The sequence below is a fragment of the Pyrus communis genome, chromosome 7 (genome assembly GCF_041283825.1).
Source record: "Pyrus communis isolate YQ-2024b chromosome 7, ASM4128382v1, whole genome shotgun sequence".
Lineage (NCBI taxonomy): Eukaryota > Viridiplantae > Streptophyta > Magnoliopsida > Rosales > Rosaceae > Pyrus > Pyrus communis.
This window is the reverse complement of record NC_142571.1, coordinates 10936460-10951444: the sequence shown is the minus strand read 5'-3', so window position 1 is coordinate 10951444 and position 14985 is coordinate 10936460. Positions and strand designations below refer to the sequence as shown.

The 14985-nt window shown below is 37.2% G+C and overlaps 2 protein-coding genes across 3 annotated transcripts; one reads left to right on the top strand and one right to left on the bottom strand.

Moving 5' to 3' along the window:
• The first annotated feature begins 5409 nt into the window (after positions 1-5409).
• Positions 5410-8877, top strand: LOC137735427 (nitroreductase family protein). Its single transcript, XM_068474849.2, has 3 exons — positions 5410-7117; positions 7457-7646; positions 8529-8877. The coding sequence occupies exons 1-3, from the start codon at positions 5528-5530 to the stop codon at positions 8654-8656; spliced, it is 1908 nt and encodes a 635-aa protein (XP_068330950.2). The 5' UTR covers positions 5410-5527; the 3' UTR covers positions 8657-8877.
• Positions 8757-12489, bottom strand: LOC137735428 (YCF20-like protein (DUF565)). Of its 2 annotated transcripts, XM_088698048.1 has the most exons (5): positions 12348-12489; positions 11464-11670; positions 10437-11152; positions 9866-10395; positions 8757-9512 (listed from the first exon to the last, which is right to left on the bottom strand). In XM_088698048.1, the coding sequence occupies exons 2-3, from the start codon at positions 11661-11663 to the stop codon at positions 10681-10683; spliced, it is 672 nt and encodes a 223-aa protein (XP_088554174.1). In that variant the 5' UTR covers positions 11664-11670; positions 12348-12489; the 3' UTR covers positions 8757-9512; positions 9866-10395; positions 10437-10680. The 2 variants fall into 2 exon arrangements, with proteins under 2 accessions (XP_088554174.1, XP_068330951.2); XM_068474850.2 differs by having other exon boundaries at positions 8800-10359; positions 10491-11152.
• Between the last annotated feature and the right edge of the window lie 2496 nt (positions 12490-14985).

Here is a 14985-nt window from a genome sequence, read left to right as displayed (position 1 = left end):
TAATCGGGCTCGGGTTTACTTGGGTTGGTTTTGAGTTGCCCAACTTTTTATAGTTTTAATCGGGTTTATGCAAAGTTTGAATTAAAATACAAGAAATACCAAAGCTAGTACTAAAAGGGGGGAAAAAAATAGAGGAACACTTCATTGTCCAAAGCTAGTACCCAACTCAAGTCTTGTCCTTCGAAGCTCCTGCAGAAAAATCAAAGTGTGGCTGCCAGAAAAACATTGTTTTATGCAACTCCATGCACTTTTCTATCGTAATCCATCAAAAGTCACTAGTGAATCCTCCACGAAGGTGCAAAGGTCATTGAGAAGCATGTTGCACAACTCAACCCAACCGGGTTGGGTTGGGTTGGACAAATAATCAACCCAATCCAGCCCAATCAGTGAACGGGTTGAAATCGGGTTGGGTTAAGGCGGGTTATAACTAAAAAAACCCGCTTGTTTGAGTTTAAAGTCGGGTTAAATATGGACGAGTTTGTATTGGGCCAACCCAAATTGCACCCTTACTATTTGGTAGTATTTTTATCAATTTTGCTTGAAGAGGTTCCACAATCAATTGTCTTCTCTCTGAATCTTGAAATTTGTGGGTGAGAGCGGTTATTGTTGTGGTTTTTATCTTAAAAAAAATATTAGGAGCCTTAGAATGATGGACGATGATCGTGTTGATGAGAAAGGTGTAATAAATTTCATGTTAAGAAAGGAAAATTTCTTGCGTTCAAAAAAAAAAAAAGAAAGGAAAATTTCTTTCGAATTGACTATTTATTCAATTTTGTGATGCAAAGTGAGATGTATGAAATTGTGAGATTCAATCTGTAGCAAGGCTTGAGAAATTGTTGGGTGAAGGACTAAACTTATTTGGTGTATTATTTTAACTTCAATTTTGAACTTTAATCTATACTAGAATTTGTGTGAATGATGGATTTTTTATTCTATATTTTCATGGTCTGAAATAATAGGTATTTATATATTGTTGATACACAATAATAGGTATACTATATCACTATCTAAAAAACACTTGTTTATGTCCCACCTATGTACTAGGCGGTTAAACATCATCTCAATTAGTCCTTAGGCATTAAGTTAAAAAAAATTGCATCTAGACCCACTTAAGCGTCTGCCTAGCCCGCCTAGCCTGCCTAAACAAGCTTAGTTCGCAACTTTTACTTCGACAGACAATCGATAACTTTTATTTTACATTTTATTTTGTTAATCTCTACTAATGGAATGCTAGAAGTGAGTTTTGGTATCTCAAGGCTTCACCAAAAAAACCTAGACACAAAAGCCCTTGAAACAAAACAACTTAACTCATGCAATAAATTATACAGAATTTTGATAAGAGATAGGATTGTCCAAATAAAAAAAATGATAATATGATAAAATCACTACTCATAGAATGCCAAAAGTGAGTTTTGGTGTTTCGAGACTTCACCAAAATAAATGGACACAAAAGCCCTTGAAACAAAAAAAAAATTAACTCATGCAATAAATTATACAGAAATTTGATAAGGGATAGGATTGTCCAAATAAAAAAATGATAATATGATAAAATCACTACTAATAGAATGTCAGAACTGAGTTTTGGTGTCTCAAGACTTTACCAAAATAAATGGACACAAAAGCCCTTGAAACAAAAAAACTTAACTCATGCAATAAATTATACAGAAATTTGATAAGGGATATGATTGTCCAAATAAAAAAAATTGTTAATATGATAAAATAAAAGATAAAGAAGAAAACAAAAATGATAAATACAATCAGTTAAAATTGTTTGTATGTTACACTTGCTAGACCTATAATTCAGGATGAATTTCTCTATTAATAATAAAAAATCAATTAAAAAAAATTACAAATAATTAAAAACACCACGTTCAGAGAAGTAAGAATTGAAAAACAAAATGATTACAGCTAGATCACCCTGCGACCTAACGAGATCGTGCTTCCTCATGATCCTCCTTCTCATTCACCCACATTCTACTTTGAAAGTTCATAAATATCACCCCCAACACCACAATTTATATGTGGAGACAGTTGCGCTCTCCGCACTGCAACCACACTATTCCAAACAAATCCTTCTACGCTGCATCTTATGTCCCTCCTCCAAGCTTGCAATCCTCTGCATCTTCTCTCCTCCACCTACGCAACCGCCTTCATTGCCATCTTCTCCAGGTATCCAACTCTCTACTAATAGAATGTCAAAAGTGAGTTTTGGTGTCTCAAGGCTTCACAAAAAAATAAAATAAAATGAAATGGATACAAAAGCCCTTGAAACAAAAAAACTTTAACTTATGCAATAAATTATATAGAAATTTGATAAGGGATAGGATTGTCCAAATAAAAAAAAATTGATAATATCTCTACTAATAGGATGCTAGAAGTGCAATTTTTTTGGTGAAGCTAGGATGCCAGAAGTGCAATTTTTTTGGTGAAGCCTGCTTCACCAAAAAAATTGGACACGATAGCCCTTGAAACAAAAAAAAATTAACTCATGCAATAAATTATATAGAAATTTGATAAAGGATAGGATTGTCCAAATGAAAAAAAATGATAATATGATAAAATAAAAGATAAAGAAGAAAACAAAATTGATAAATACAATCAGTTAAAACTGCTTGTACGTTACACTTGCCAGACCTATAATTCAAGATGAATTTCTCTATAAATAATAAAAAATCAATAAAAAAAAACTTGCCGGACCTATAATTCAGGATGAATTTATCTATTAATAATAAAAAAATCAATAAAAAAAACATTACAAATAATTAAAAACACCATATTCAAAGAAGGAAGAATTGGAAAAAAAAAGATTATAGCTAGAACACCTTGCGACCTAACGAGGCCGTGCTTCCCCATGATCGTCCTTCTCATTCACCCACGTTCTACTTTGGCAGTTCAAAAATCTCATCCCCAATGCCACCATTTACATGTGGAGACAATTGCGCAATATGCATTGCAACCACAATATTCCAGACAAATCCTTATACGCTACATCTTCTGTCCCTCCTCTGAGCTTGCAATCCTTTACATCTTCTCTCTCCTCCACCTATGCTGCCGCCTTCATTGCCATCTTCTCCAGGTACCCAACTCTCTACCAATAGAATGCCAAAAGTGAGTTTTGGTGTCTCAAGGCTTCACAAAAAAAAAACTGGACACAAAAGGCCTTGAAACAAAAAAATTTAACTCATGCAATAAATTATACAGAAATTTGAGAAAGGATAGGATTGTCCAAATAAAAAAATGATAATATGATAAAATAGAAGATAAAGAAGAAAACAAAAATGATAAATACAATTTGTTAAAACTGTTTGCAAGTTACACTTGCCAGACTTATAATTTAGGATGAATTTCTCTAATAATAATAAAAAAAATCAATAAAAAAAATATTACAAATAATTAAAAACACCACGTTCAAAGAAGGAAGAATTGAAAGAAAAAAAAATGACGTCAGCCTGAATGCCCTACAATCTAATGAGATCGTGCTTCCCCATGATCATCCTTCTCATTCACCCACGTTCTACTTTGGCAATTCAGAAATCTCACCCCCCAACACCATCATTTATATGTGGACACAGTTGCGCGGTCCGCACTGCAACCACACTATTTTAGACAAATCCTTCTACGCTGCATCTTCTGCCCCTTCTCCAAGCTTGCAATCCTCTGCATCTTCTTTCTCCTCCATTTATGCCGTCGCTGCCTTCATTGCCATCTTCGCTAGGTACCCAACTCTCTAATAATAGAATGCCAAAAGTGAGTTTTGATGTCTCAAGGCTTCACCAAAAAAAAAAAAAAAAAAAAATAGAGGGACACAAAAGCCCTTGAAACAAAAAAATTTAACTCATGCAATAAATTATACATAAATATGATAAAGGATAGGATTGTCCATATAAAAAAATGATAATATGATAAAATATAAGATAAAGAAGAAAACAAAAATGATGAATACAATTTGTTAAAACTAATTGTATGTTACACTTGCCAAACCTATAATTCAAGATGAATCTCTCTATTAATAATAAAAAAAATCAATAAAAAAACATCACATATAACTAAAAACACCACATTCAGAGAAGGAAGAATTGAGAAAAAAAAAAAAAAAAAGATTACGGCCAAAACGCCATGCGACCTAACGAGATTGTGCTTCCCCATGATCGTCCTTCTCATTCACCCGCGTTCTACTTTGGTAGTTTAGAAATCTCACCCCTAACACCACCATTTATATGTGGAGACAGTTACGCAATCTGCACTGCAACCACACTATTCCAGACAGATCCTTCTACGCTACATCTTTTGTCCCTCCTCCAAGCTTGCAATCCTCTGCATCTTCTCTCTCCTCCACCTATGTCGCCGATGCCTTCCTTGCCATCTTCTCTGGGTACCCAACTCTCTAATAATAGAATGTCAAAAGTAAGTTTTGGTGTCTCAAGGCTTAACAAAAATAAAAAAATAAAAAAAATAAAAGGACTCAAAAGCCCTTGAAACAAAAAAATTTAACTCATGCAATAAAGTATACAGAAATTTGATAAGTGATAGGATTGTCCAAATAAATAAATAACTAAATAAAAATGATAATATGATAAAATAGAAGATAAAGAAAACAAAAATGATGAATACAATTTGTTACAACTGTTTGCATGTTACACTTGCCAGACCTATAATTCAGGATGAATTTCTCTATTAATAATAAAAAATCAATAAAAAAAACATCACAAATAACTAAAAACACCGGATTCAGAGAAGGAAGAATTGAAAAGAAAAAAAAAATGATTACGGCCAGAACGCAATGCGACCTAATGAGATTGTGCTTCCTCATGATCATCTTTCTCATTCACCCACGTTCTACTTTGGTAGTTCAGAAATCTCACACCCAATACCACCAGTTATATGTGGAGACAGTTGCACAATCCACACTGCAACCACACTAGGCCTAGAAAGTTTTAGAGAGCACAATGACACTTTCTGAAGTTTCATTAACAACACCAAATAAATAAGGGATAAAAAGTGTGAGCTTGAAAACTAGTTATGAATTGGACTTGAAACAAAGAAGATCATTTTTGGGCCCAGATCAAACAGCCCCAACACCAAATCGGCACATGAGTTATACATACAAGTACTTAGAAAAGGAAATGGATCATCTCCGGATCCTTTCCACTTAATTCTTTTTATCAAATAATTCGGATTTTTAAAATTTAATTCAACAATTAAAGTTATTATAACTTTAGAGTGTACCCCTATTTGTAACTATTAGATCATATTTCAAGGATCTAAATTATTTGATGAGGAAGATTAGGTGTAAGGGACCCGATTGAATTGAACCCTATTTGTAACCGTTAAATTAAATTTTAAAAATCCAAATTATTTGATAAGAAGGATTAGGCGGAAGGATCCGATTCCTTTTCCTTAGAAAAAGTTGGAACCATCAAATCGATCGTGTCCATCGAATTTTCAAAGTAATGGGAGGGTCTAGAAGATAGAACAAAAACGTTGGAACCACTTTTTCCTTTCATAAAACAGAAAGAAAGAACAAAATATGCCACCACTCCCTTCCGCAAGGTTCACTTTCCCTATAAACTCTCCACTCTTCCACCTCCTTCCACCGCCCTCTCTCGTCCCCAAACTCACCACCACCACCGCCAGCAAAACCTTAATCCCCGCCATGTCCTTCTCTTCCTCTTCAGTCTCCAACAGCAAACAACCCCAAGACCCGCAAGACCAAGATCTCCATTTGCAGCAGGTCCTCAAGTACCACAACCAGACCAAGCACCACTTCACCCAATACGCCAGAGGCCCCCACGGCCTCGACTGGGCCAACCAGCCCAACCCATTCCGTCGGTACGCCCCCGCCCCTCTCCTTCCTCTCCTGCACTGCCCCACAGACAATCAAACCCCAGACACTCCTCTGTATTCCTCTCTGTTCCACTCTCTCCCTCCTTCAAAACCCATCTCCAAATCCACCATTTCTCAGTTTTTCTACGATTCTTTGGCTCTCTCAGCTTGGAAAACTGCTGGGTTTTCGACCTGGTCGCTCAGAGTCAATCCCAGCAGCGGCAATTTACACCCCACCGAGGCTTATATCATTTCTCCCCCAATAGAATCGCTCTCCGATTCAAGTTTCGTAGCGCATTACGCTCCGAAGGAGCATGCTTTGGAGCTCAGAGCTGAAATCCCGTCGTGGGTTTTCTCCGGTTTCTTCCCCAAGGACTCGTTCCTCATTGGGTTGTCGTCGATTTTCTGGCGGGAGGCCTGGAAGTACGGCGAACGTGCTTTTAGGTACTGTAATCACGATGTGGGTCATGCTATTGCTGCGGTTTCGATGGCGGCAGCGGAGCTTGGCTGGGACGTGAAGCTTCTTGATGGGCTGGGTTATGAGGATTTGGAGAAGCTAATGGGGCTTGAAATGTTGCCAAGGTTTCAAATTCCCTCTCGGCCTGTTAAAGGGCGGTTTCCCGAGATGGAATTCGAGCATCCGGATTGTATTCTGGTGGTTTTTCCTAACGGGGTTGGTGAATTTGATGTGAATTATAAGAAGTTGAGTTTGGTGATATCGGAATTTTCAAAATTGGAGTGGAAGGGAAAGCCGAATTTGCTTAGTAAAGAGCACATTTGTTGGGATCTAATCTATAGAACGGCAGAGGCCGTGAAGAAAGAGTTAAGTATTGGTGATAAGTTTTTAGTTGATCCATTTCAGAGTAGTGGGATTTGTAGTGAAAGTTCATATAAGGGTTTTACAGTTAGGGAAGTGATTAGGAAGCGTAGGAGTGCAGTTGATATGGATGGAGTTACTGTGATGGATAGAAGCACATTTTATCAGATTCTTTTACATTGTCTTCCTTCGGGTTCTCGAAATGGAGGGAAGCAGAAGAGGTCTTTGGGATTGCCATTTCGGGCTCTTCCTTGGGATGCGGAGGTTCATGCTGCTTTGTTTGTTCATAGGGTGGAAGGGTTGCCACAGGGTTTATATTTCTTGGTGAGGAATGAAGACCATTTTGATGAGCTCCAGAAATCAATGAGGTCCGGATTCAAGTGGGTAAAACCAGAGGGTTGCCCGGATAATCTTCCTTTGTACGAACTTTATAGAACTGATTGCCGTGCCCTTGCTGAAAAGCTCTCATGCCATCAGGTATGTCAAATGTAAATGGTATTTTCTTGGGGTTTTAACTTGATGGTGTATAAATTCTATGGTAAGATAGATATTGAATAATGCTGGAATATGATTCTAGAGTGACTATCGAAAGTTGTTTTATTGGGAATTCTTGAAGCATCTGATGAATCATTGTTTACTACAATCTCAAGCCGAACTCGCAAAATCTGAGTTGTTGCCCTGGCTACAAATTTGCAAAATCCCCAATTTGATCCTATACTTGAAGAATGATTTCGTTTCCTACTGAAATCAAATTTCGATTGAGGCACCTGTGTGTGTGTGCGCGTGTCCAACTCCTAAAACAATGCTTTTATGCAGGAAATTGCCAGTGATGGATGCTTCAGTCTTGGTATGGTAGCTTGTTTTAACCCTATGTTGCAAGATAAAAAAGTGTGGATGTATCCTCGATTGTTTTGGGAGACTGGAGTACTTGGGCAGGTGCTGTATCTTGAAGCACATGCCGTTGGTATTTCTGCGACAGGAATTGGTTGCTATTTTGATGATCCTGGTACGATCTCGTCTCTAATTTTGTTTTTTTTTCTCTCAATGATTCCCCTATCCTATAGCAATGGTACATTACATGTTATATGAAATATCTGGACCTAGTTAATTGAATATCAAACTGCTTAAACCTTAAAGTGCACTCGTCAAAACTAGTTGCTTTAAGTTTTGTGATTAAAAACAAGTCTTTAAGAATGTTGAATTGATGTCAATGGTTAAGGTCGTGATTATTACTATGTATCACCACGAGTTAAACCAGAGTCAGTAGCTGAACGGGGCCCTAATATATTGAAGCATGACTGACTGGCTTCGGTAGAATGCTGTTATCTGTGTCATAATGTAAAATATATGACCACATCTATTTTTATGTATGGCAAAGCTGAGCCTCTGCGTTTGAACATCAAGTTTTGTGCCTTTTGTCTTTCTGAAATAAGGCATATTGTACTAGTGAGCATATTAGATTGGACGAGAGAGCGGAAAAAATTTAATCAGTTCACCCAGTCTATGAGATTATGATAATGTCCATGAATAAAGATTCGACAATGAATTATCACCGTAGATCAATCATGCTGTTGCTGCACACCGCAATACTCAGGTTTGATGTATATAAAGAATTGATGTTGGCGGGCCATTAGGGTCAAGCAAATTTGGTTACACTTTGAAGACTCTAAGCTGTTAACTACATATGAAATTGTCAAGTATTTCTGATAATCATGTATCTAAATACATTGTTTGAAGTGTCATACAAATTTTAAACTTTGGCTTCGCGTCGTAAGTTGTAAGGGGTGCTGAACCAATTTTGAACATGTATTAGAGTTGGTAATTGCAACATGCACTATGCTTGATATCTGTTGCACTAATTAAAAATTATGCTCTTGTTATGTTGCAGTGCATGAGTTCCTTGGGTTGAAAGGATCAAACTTCCAGAGTTTATACCATTTCACGGTGGGAGGTCCGGTCATCGATAGGCGGATTATGAGCCTACCGGCCTATCCAGGCCCTGACGTTGATGCGTGATTGCAGGATATACGAGAAGCGCCTGCCAATTAGGCTTTTGTTTGGTAAACGCATACTTAGGGACCTTGTATTAGTTAATAACCGCCAAGCATTGTAAATCTTTGACAAATCACGTTCAATGGCTATAGCGACACGATAACAACGAGAAAAGTATAATTTACATGTATTTGTTTCACTCCTTAAACAGTTGCCATTTTATGAAAGTTGGATGAGTTGTGTAATGTTGCTTATACAAATATACCAGTTTGCATTTGCAATATCCGTTTCTCTTGCAGATTAGTCGATATTATATGCCCGTTACCTGGCGTTGCCTGCTTCCTATCCAGCTTTTGGAATTAGTAGCCCAATGTTTTCAAATTTCAGCTTCCAAAGTCCAGACCCAGGACCTCTTCTGATATTGGAAAACGAAATGTCACTACACCGAGGGCTAGAGATGGTATTACGAGAAACCATTAATTTCCTCTTGCCCAAGCTCCATGTGAACTTACTTTTCTTACCAAAAAGAAAAGTCAGTAAATTATTATCAAGGCGAGCTTTGAATGGGATACTCCAGCTTGCTAAGTTCCTCCAATTTTTTTACTCCTCTTCGTGATGTTGCTCATAAAACTCATCAATCTTTCCCCAGTAGAAGTCGAATGAATATCACGAAGATGCGAATTCTGAGTGCAAGCGGTGTCAAGGTGATCCCGAACATGTGACAACCAGTTGTTTTCGGCATAAGTATTCCTCCAATCGGAGAACAGGCCTGAAGTCGAGATTGTCTGGGGCCTTATCAAGCAACGAAAGAGTTAGTTGCTCAACAAGTACCTTAGCTGATGAAATTCTCATCCTCCAGCCACCATTGAATGACTTAGACCTGGTTTGGTACTGAAGTGATTCTGAAAAAAGCTGGTATCAAAAAAAGCTGAGAGCTGTTTTTGTGTTTGGTAAACATTCAGCTTCAGCTTTTTTTCACAGTTTTAGATGAAAAAAAGCCAAAAACAAAAAGTTGCAAAATCCAGCTTTGAAAAATCGGTTTTTTTTCACATCTGTTTTACATAAAAGTTTACCAAACACTATAATACTATTTTTTTTTTCAAAAGCACTTTTACAAAAAAGTTTACCAAACACTCTGCTGCTTTATTTCATAGCCGCTTATTCTCACAGCACAGCAGAATCAGCTTTTTTTTTTTCAAAGCACAGCAATACCAAACCAGCCCTTAGTAAGACGGCCATAGATATCATTTGGGAAGCTCAACCCAGCAAAAATCTTTGAAGCTTGAGTTTCAGCAGCACCTGACCCCATGAGCTGCCATTGTTTCTGGTACTGGTGCATTCTTTATAAGTTTCTTTTCTCGAGCTGACACAGACGGTCCTTATCACGCTTAAGGACTCCTGTCCTGGGCAGCAAGGTCCTTATCACACTTTCTTAACTCTTTTGCCCGTTATGGATACATTAAAGTGGCTTACAATTTGGCCTCTGTTAGCACATACTCAACTTCTTAATCAGAGGGAGGGCAATCAATACCGTGAGTGTAGGATGAAAGTTTTGGAGCACCTTTTCCCTTCGTACTTGAGGAAGATCCTTTCTTTGGTTTACTGGGTTTCTGGTCTAACATGGTATAGACTGATAATTTCTCTTTCTTTCAGTAGTATCTTCCAGTGGACTTAACCTTCATGGTTGCACTAGCCTCCTCTGTCTTCTTTCCGGGTGCAGCAGTTATCTGATAAACCGAAGAATAAAAAGAATATTATTTCAACTTCAAAATATGTGTGAAATCAATAAGCTCAAGAACATAACAAAACAATACAAAAAGCACACAGGAGAAAATAAGCGAACACATCCACAACATACCCAATAAATCATTAGCGAAAAGGCTCCTTATTTTTCTGGTAAACCCATTACTCTTTGTACCTTCTCTTTGTTCTGAAAAGCTAACAATGTTGCTCCACCACTGCAGTTCCTGACCTATGTTTACCAGTCACATTTTCTCCAACTTCGGTTGACAAACACGTCAGTAAGCAGCACTCAAACAAGCCTTGTGTTACCAGAATATTGAGAAAGTGTGTAGTTCGAAATTGAAGGGGTTACTGAATCCAAAGATGTCATTGAACTCATATTTGAATGAATCCAAGAAGAGACCCATGGAAAGCCCAGCTTTCCAATAGTTAAACATGGTTATCAGGTTCCTAGTCTTCTTTACAAAAGGAATAGACGCCTTATACATGAGTGCCCCAATCCCCTCCACAATAACCACAGCAAAAGCGGCAGATAGAATGTCCCAGTCGCCTGTTTGCCCAATAACGGTAGCATAAGCAGTAGCACAGTAAAAACCCACTAAGAAGAAGAGTAATTTCATTGGAAAACCTCTCCGTAGCTGTCGAATTTTTACACCTAACTTGGTTTGAATAGCTTGGATTGCCCTAATTAATCGTGTCGTGCCGGTAGAGCCATTTGTTGGAGATGGATCCGACCCACTGCTATCCACACTACTTCTGATAGACCATGTCATCCTCCTGTACAATTCAAAATTGAACCCCAAAAGAGGCAGCGGGAAGAATCAGTAAGATCCGAAACCGGTTTGTTGATTTTCCTATACATGTTTCAGTGCAGTCAATACTGAGGGAAGCGGTGCCATTACTTTATGCAGCTAGCTTTAACAAAATTAAGACTCTCAGTTCAAATGCCAAAATGAAGCAACTAAAGCCCGGGTTTAAAATTAATTTCTAAAATGGCACCATGTTTCAATAACTTGTCACTTGTCCTTCTATAAACATATGAAACCGAAACTCGGATACGATTACTACCAATTCGCACAGTGACATACTTGAAATTGTTGACCAGTAGAGGTTGAGGTCTGCAGAGTAAACAGCAGCGAGAACTGAGTTTTTGGCCAAAAGCATGCGAAGGTTTGTGAAGCATTGCATAAAGATCCAAAACCATAACTCCAGACTTGACACGCTCGGAAGATGGAAGCTTAACATTTCCTGGATAGGTAGGTGATGCAACTGCAGCCGCCATTATCATGTACAACCTGCAAACAACAATTCCCAATTTAGTTCTGAAAAACCTGAACAAGTGCAAGTGGTCCTCTACCAGAGTGGTGGAGAGGACTGTCGCCCTTGCACCACGGAGTGGATTCAAATCCCGTTGGCTTCTTAATATAACGTCTAATCTAACAAATCTACCGTTTGACAAAAGAAAAAAAAAAAAAAAAGAAAAAAAAAAACACCTGAACAAGTATTGTCCCAACCAAATCTTGTTGCTCAAATTCATTGACCCAACATCTAAAGTAACTTTAACAATGGCAGTTTTTCCTCCTTTTTTCAATAAACATTTCATCGCTTGGAAATGAATCATCAATGACTGAAAAGCTTTTAACAACTAATTTCGGTCAGCAATTCGAAATACTTCTGGAAGATCACAACATATAAAAAGTTGCTTCTGGGTTTCGCTACTGTAATTATCAAAACTGAAACTCACAAAAAACTCACAAACAAAAACATTCATGTAAAATTGGGAAACTGGGTTTTCAAATTTCTCTCAAAAAGTTCACAACTTGTTTAGCAGATCAGAATCTGGTGCACGAAACACAAATGGGTATGCTGCCCCTAATGCGGTTGATTAAGCACCAGTTAACTCAGATTAGATTACAGAGAACTAGAAAGAACAATTAAAAATAAAGAAAAAAGAGAAGGTAGTTCTTCTTACAGTTTGAGACTTGAGTTGAACTGAGCTGGGATGCTGGATAAGCTGCCGATGGCCGTCCAAGATCAAGTCAAATGACCTTGTCCTTTTTATGTTATATCATATGTATTTGTTTGGGATTTTTGTTTATGGTTTCTTATAGGGTTTTGTGGTAACTTTGAAGAAGCTTTAACATCATTTTCAATGGCTGGGATAAAGCTCTGAATCTCCTTAAGCCATCTTCAATAGTTGGGCTTTAAATAAGTCATGGAAAGAAAATAATACTGCGGGCCAGATTTTCCCCATGACTGAAGTCAGAGATAAGAAATTAGGCCCACCATGCATGTCCGTGCACACACTCACTTCACGCGACAAAGCTATCAGCGATGGACGGGACCCACCAGCTACAGCTTTGACAGCCACTTGTTTTGAGCCCAACGTCCCTTTTTGAGATCAAACGGCTAACATGATTGGACCTTCGGTTGATCCAAAAGTTCAAATTCAATATATTTATTTATAATTACATTAAATCGAGCAGTAGCGATTAAATATGAGTAAATCTAACAGTAAAAAAAATCTGATTGTCTAAAATTATGTAACGTTTTAATTATAATTTCTATTATTATGTAGGCTAAAATTATTCTTTTTATAGTTTTAAGACGCAAAAAAACTATTGGCTCAAAATAAAGCCATTATATGTGGATGTAAATAAGTAAAATGCCTCCAATAATAATAAGAATACTCTATTATCTTTTTATAGAAAATAGTTTTCTTTTGTCGTGAGAGTAAAAAATTCGAATTTAAAACATATTCTAACATATTTTTATATTCTTCAGATTTGGCATAGTCTGTTGAACAGTATAAATTTTAGTCATGTACATATAAATACTTGGCTTGAGTTATGAAATTAAGGTTCTAATATAAATTAGGCTGCTCATTGTGTGGTTGAGCTGAATTTTCTTTCTTTTTAGTGTAAAAATATCAATGTACTAAAAAAAATGAGCATTGGAGATAAGGGCATTTTGGGACCACTGAATATTACAATTTAGTAGTATTCTTGTTCAATAAGTTCTATGTCACATCCCGGCCCGAGGCGGATCACTTCCCGGACCCACTCCACCACCGTAGCACGATATTGTCCGCTTTGGGCTTACCATTCCCTCACGGTTTTGTTTTTGGGAACTCACGAGCAACTTCCCAGTGGGTCACCCATAATGGGATTGCTCTAGCCCCCTTCTCGCTTAACTTCAGAGTTCCTACGGAACCCGAAGCTAGTGAGCTCCCAAAAGGCCTTGTGCTAGGTAGGGATGAGAATATAATATAAGGATCACTCCCCTGGGCGATGTGGGATGTCACATTCTAGGTTTGATTATCATTAAAGACAAATTCGAACCAAATTATTATGACAATTTCATTGTGAGTTTTAATGTAGATAATATCGTATTAAAAAAATTATATAAATTGCACGTGATCAGAATTAAACGAAAAAGTTGTGACAATTTGATCGACGGCGACGGTTATAAAAAAAGAATTGAACACATTTTCAAATATTAAAAAAAAAGAACTCAAAATCAAATTGTGAGTTCAGCATTGCTAAAACATTTTCCTTTTATTTAATAGTGTCCTTTCATTGTCAAATGCATCATAGGTTCACAGGCACAAATTGAGTTTTTCGTTTCCTTCTAAACGGGTGACTCCATGCCAATAAGCTCTCCGTTTTGCAAGAGTTGGGGGGAGAAACATCTATTGTACGCAACTTTACCTTTATTATGCAAATATATTGTTTTCACGACTTGAATCCATGATCATTCGATCACAAAGAACTAACCTTGTCATTTCTTTCAATTGTATTAAATTGAATTTTCTTTTTATTTTATTTTATCACTATTGAATTTTCATTTTTATTACAATTTAATTTTGAACAAAAATAAAATGTCATATTAACTTTTGTACATTTTTTAATTTGTTGTATGCAGTGACGGAGCCAAAAACCTAGACTGAGAAGGTCCTTTGAGCCATTTGAAAGATTGTAATATAATTAATGGGAGAAAAATAGAAATCTTGTTTTTTGTGTTGGCCTAGAAATTTGTAATCAAGCAAGAATGTGACAACCCGTCCCTAGTTCTATGATTTTATAAATTTAAAAAATGTGAATTTATGAAAATGCCCTAGAGGCGAGGGTATTGACTTTCGTTGACCAATGTATAGTGAGACGTGCGGAATATTCTTTTAGCGTATTCTTGAAATACTCAACGATACGAGTGCATAAGCAAAAGCCGTTTGCGAATCCGGGTTTTAATGATATAGTTACGGACATTCGAAGTTTTATTAAATTTTAGATTAGAAATTAATTAAACTCCCACTTTGTGGGAAAGAGGCCAATCAGATTATTGTTTAAGTGACCAATCAGATAAAGGAATGGTGGACCAATTAGAATTTGAGAAAAGAAGGAAGCAACCAATTAGAAGGAGAGAAATGAGAGAGATGGGCGGAAGAGATGGAGAGAAAAAGAGGAAAAAAGAGGGATGTTGGGCCAATGGGGAGAGAAAGAGAAATGAAAGGGACGAATCAGAAGAAGGAGAGAGGAAGGTGCCCAATCGGGAGGAAGAAAGAGAAGGCCAAGGAGGGAAGGAGAGAACGGGGGATTAGAGACCCCTTTCTC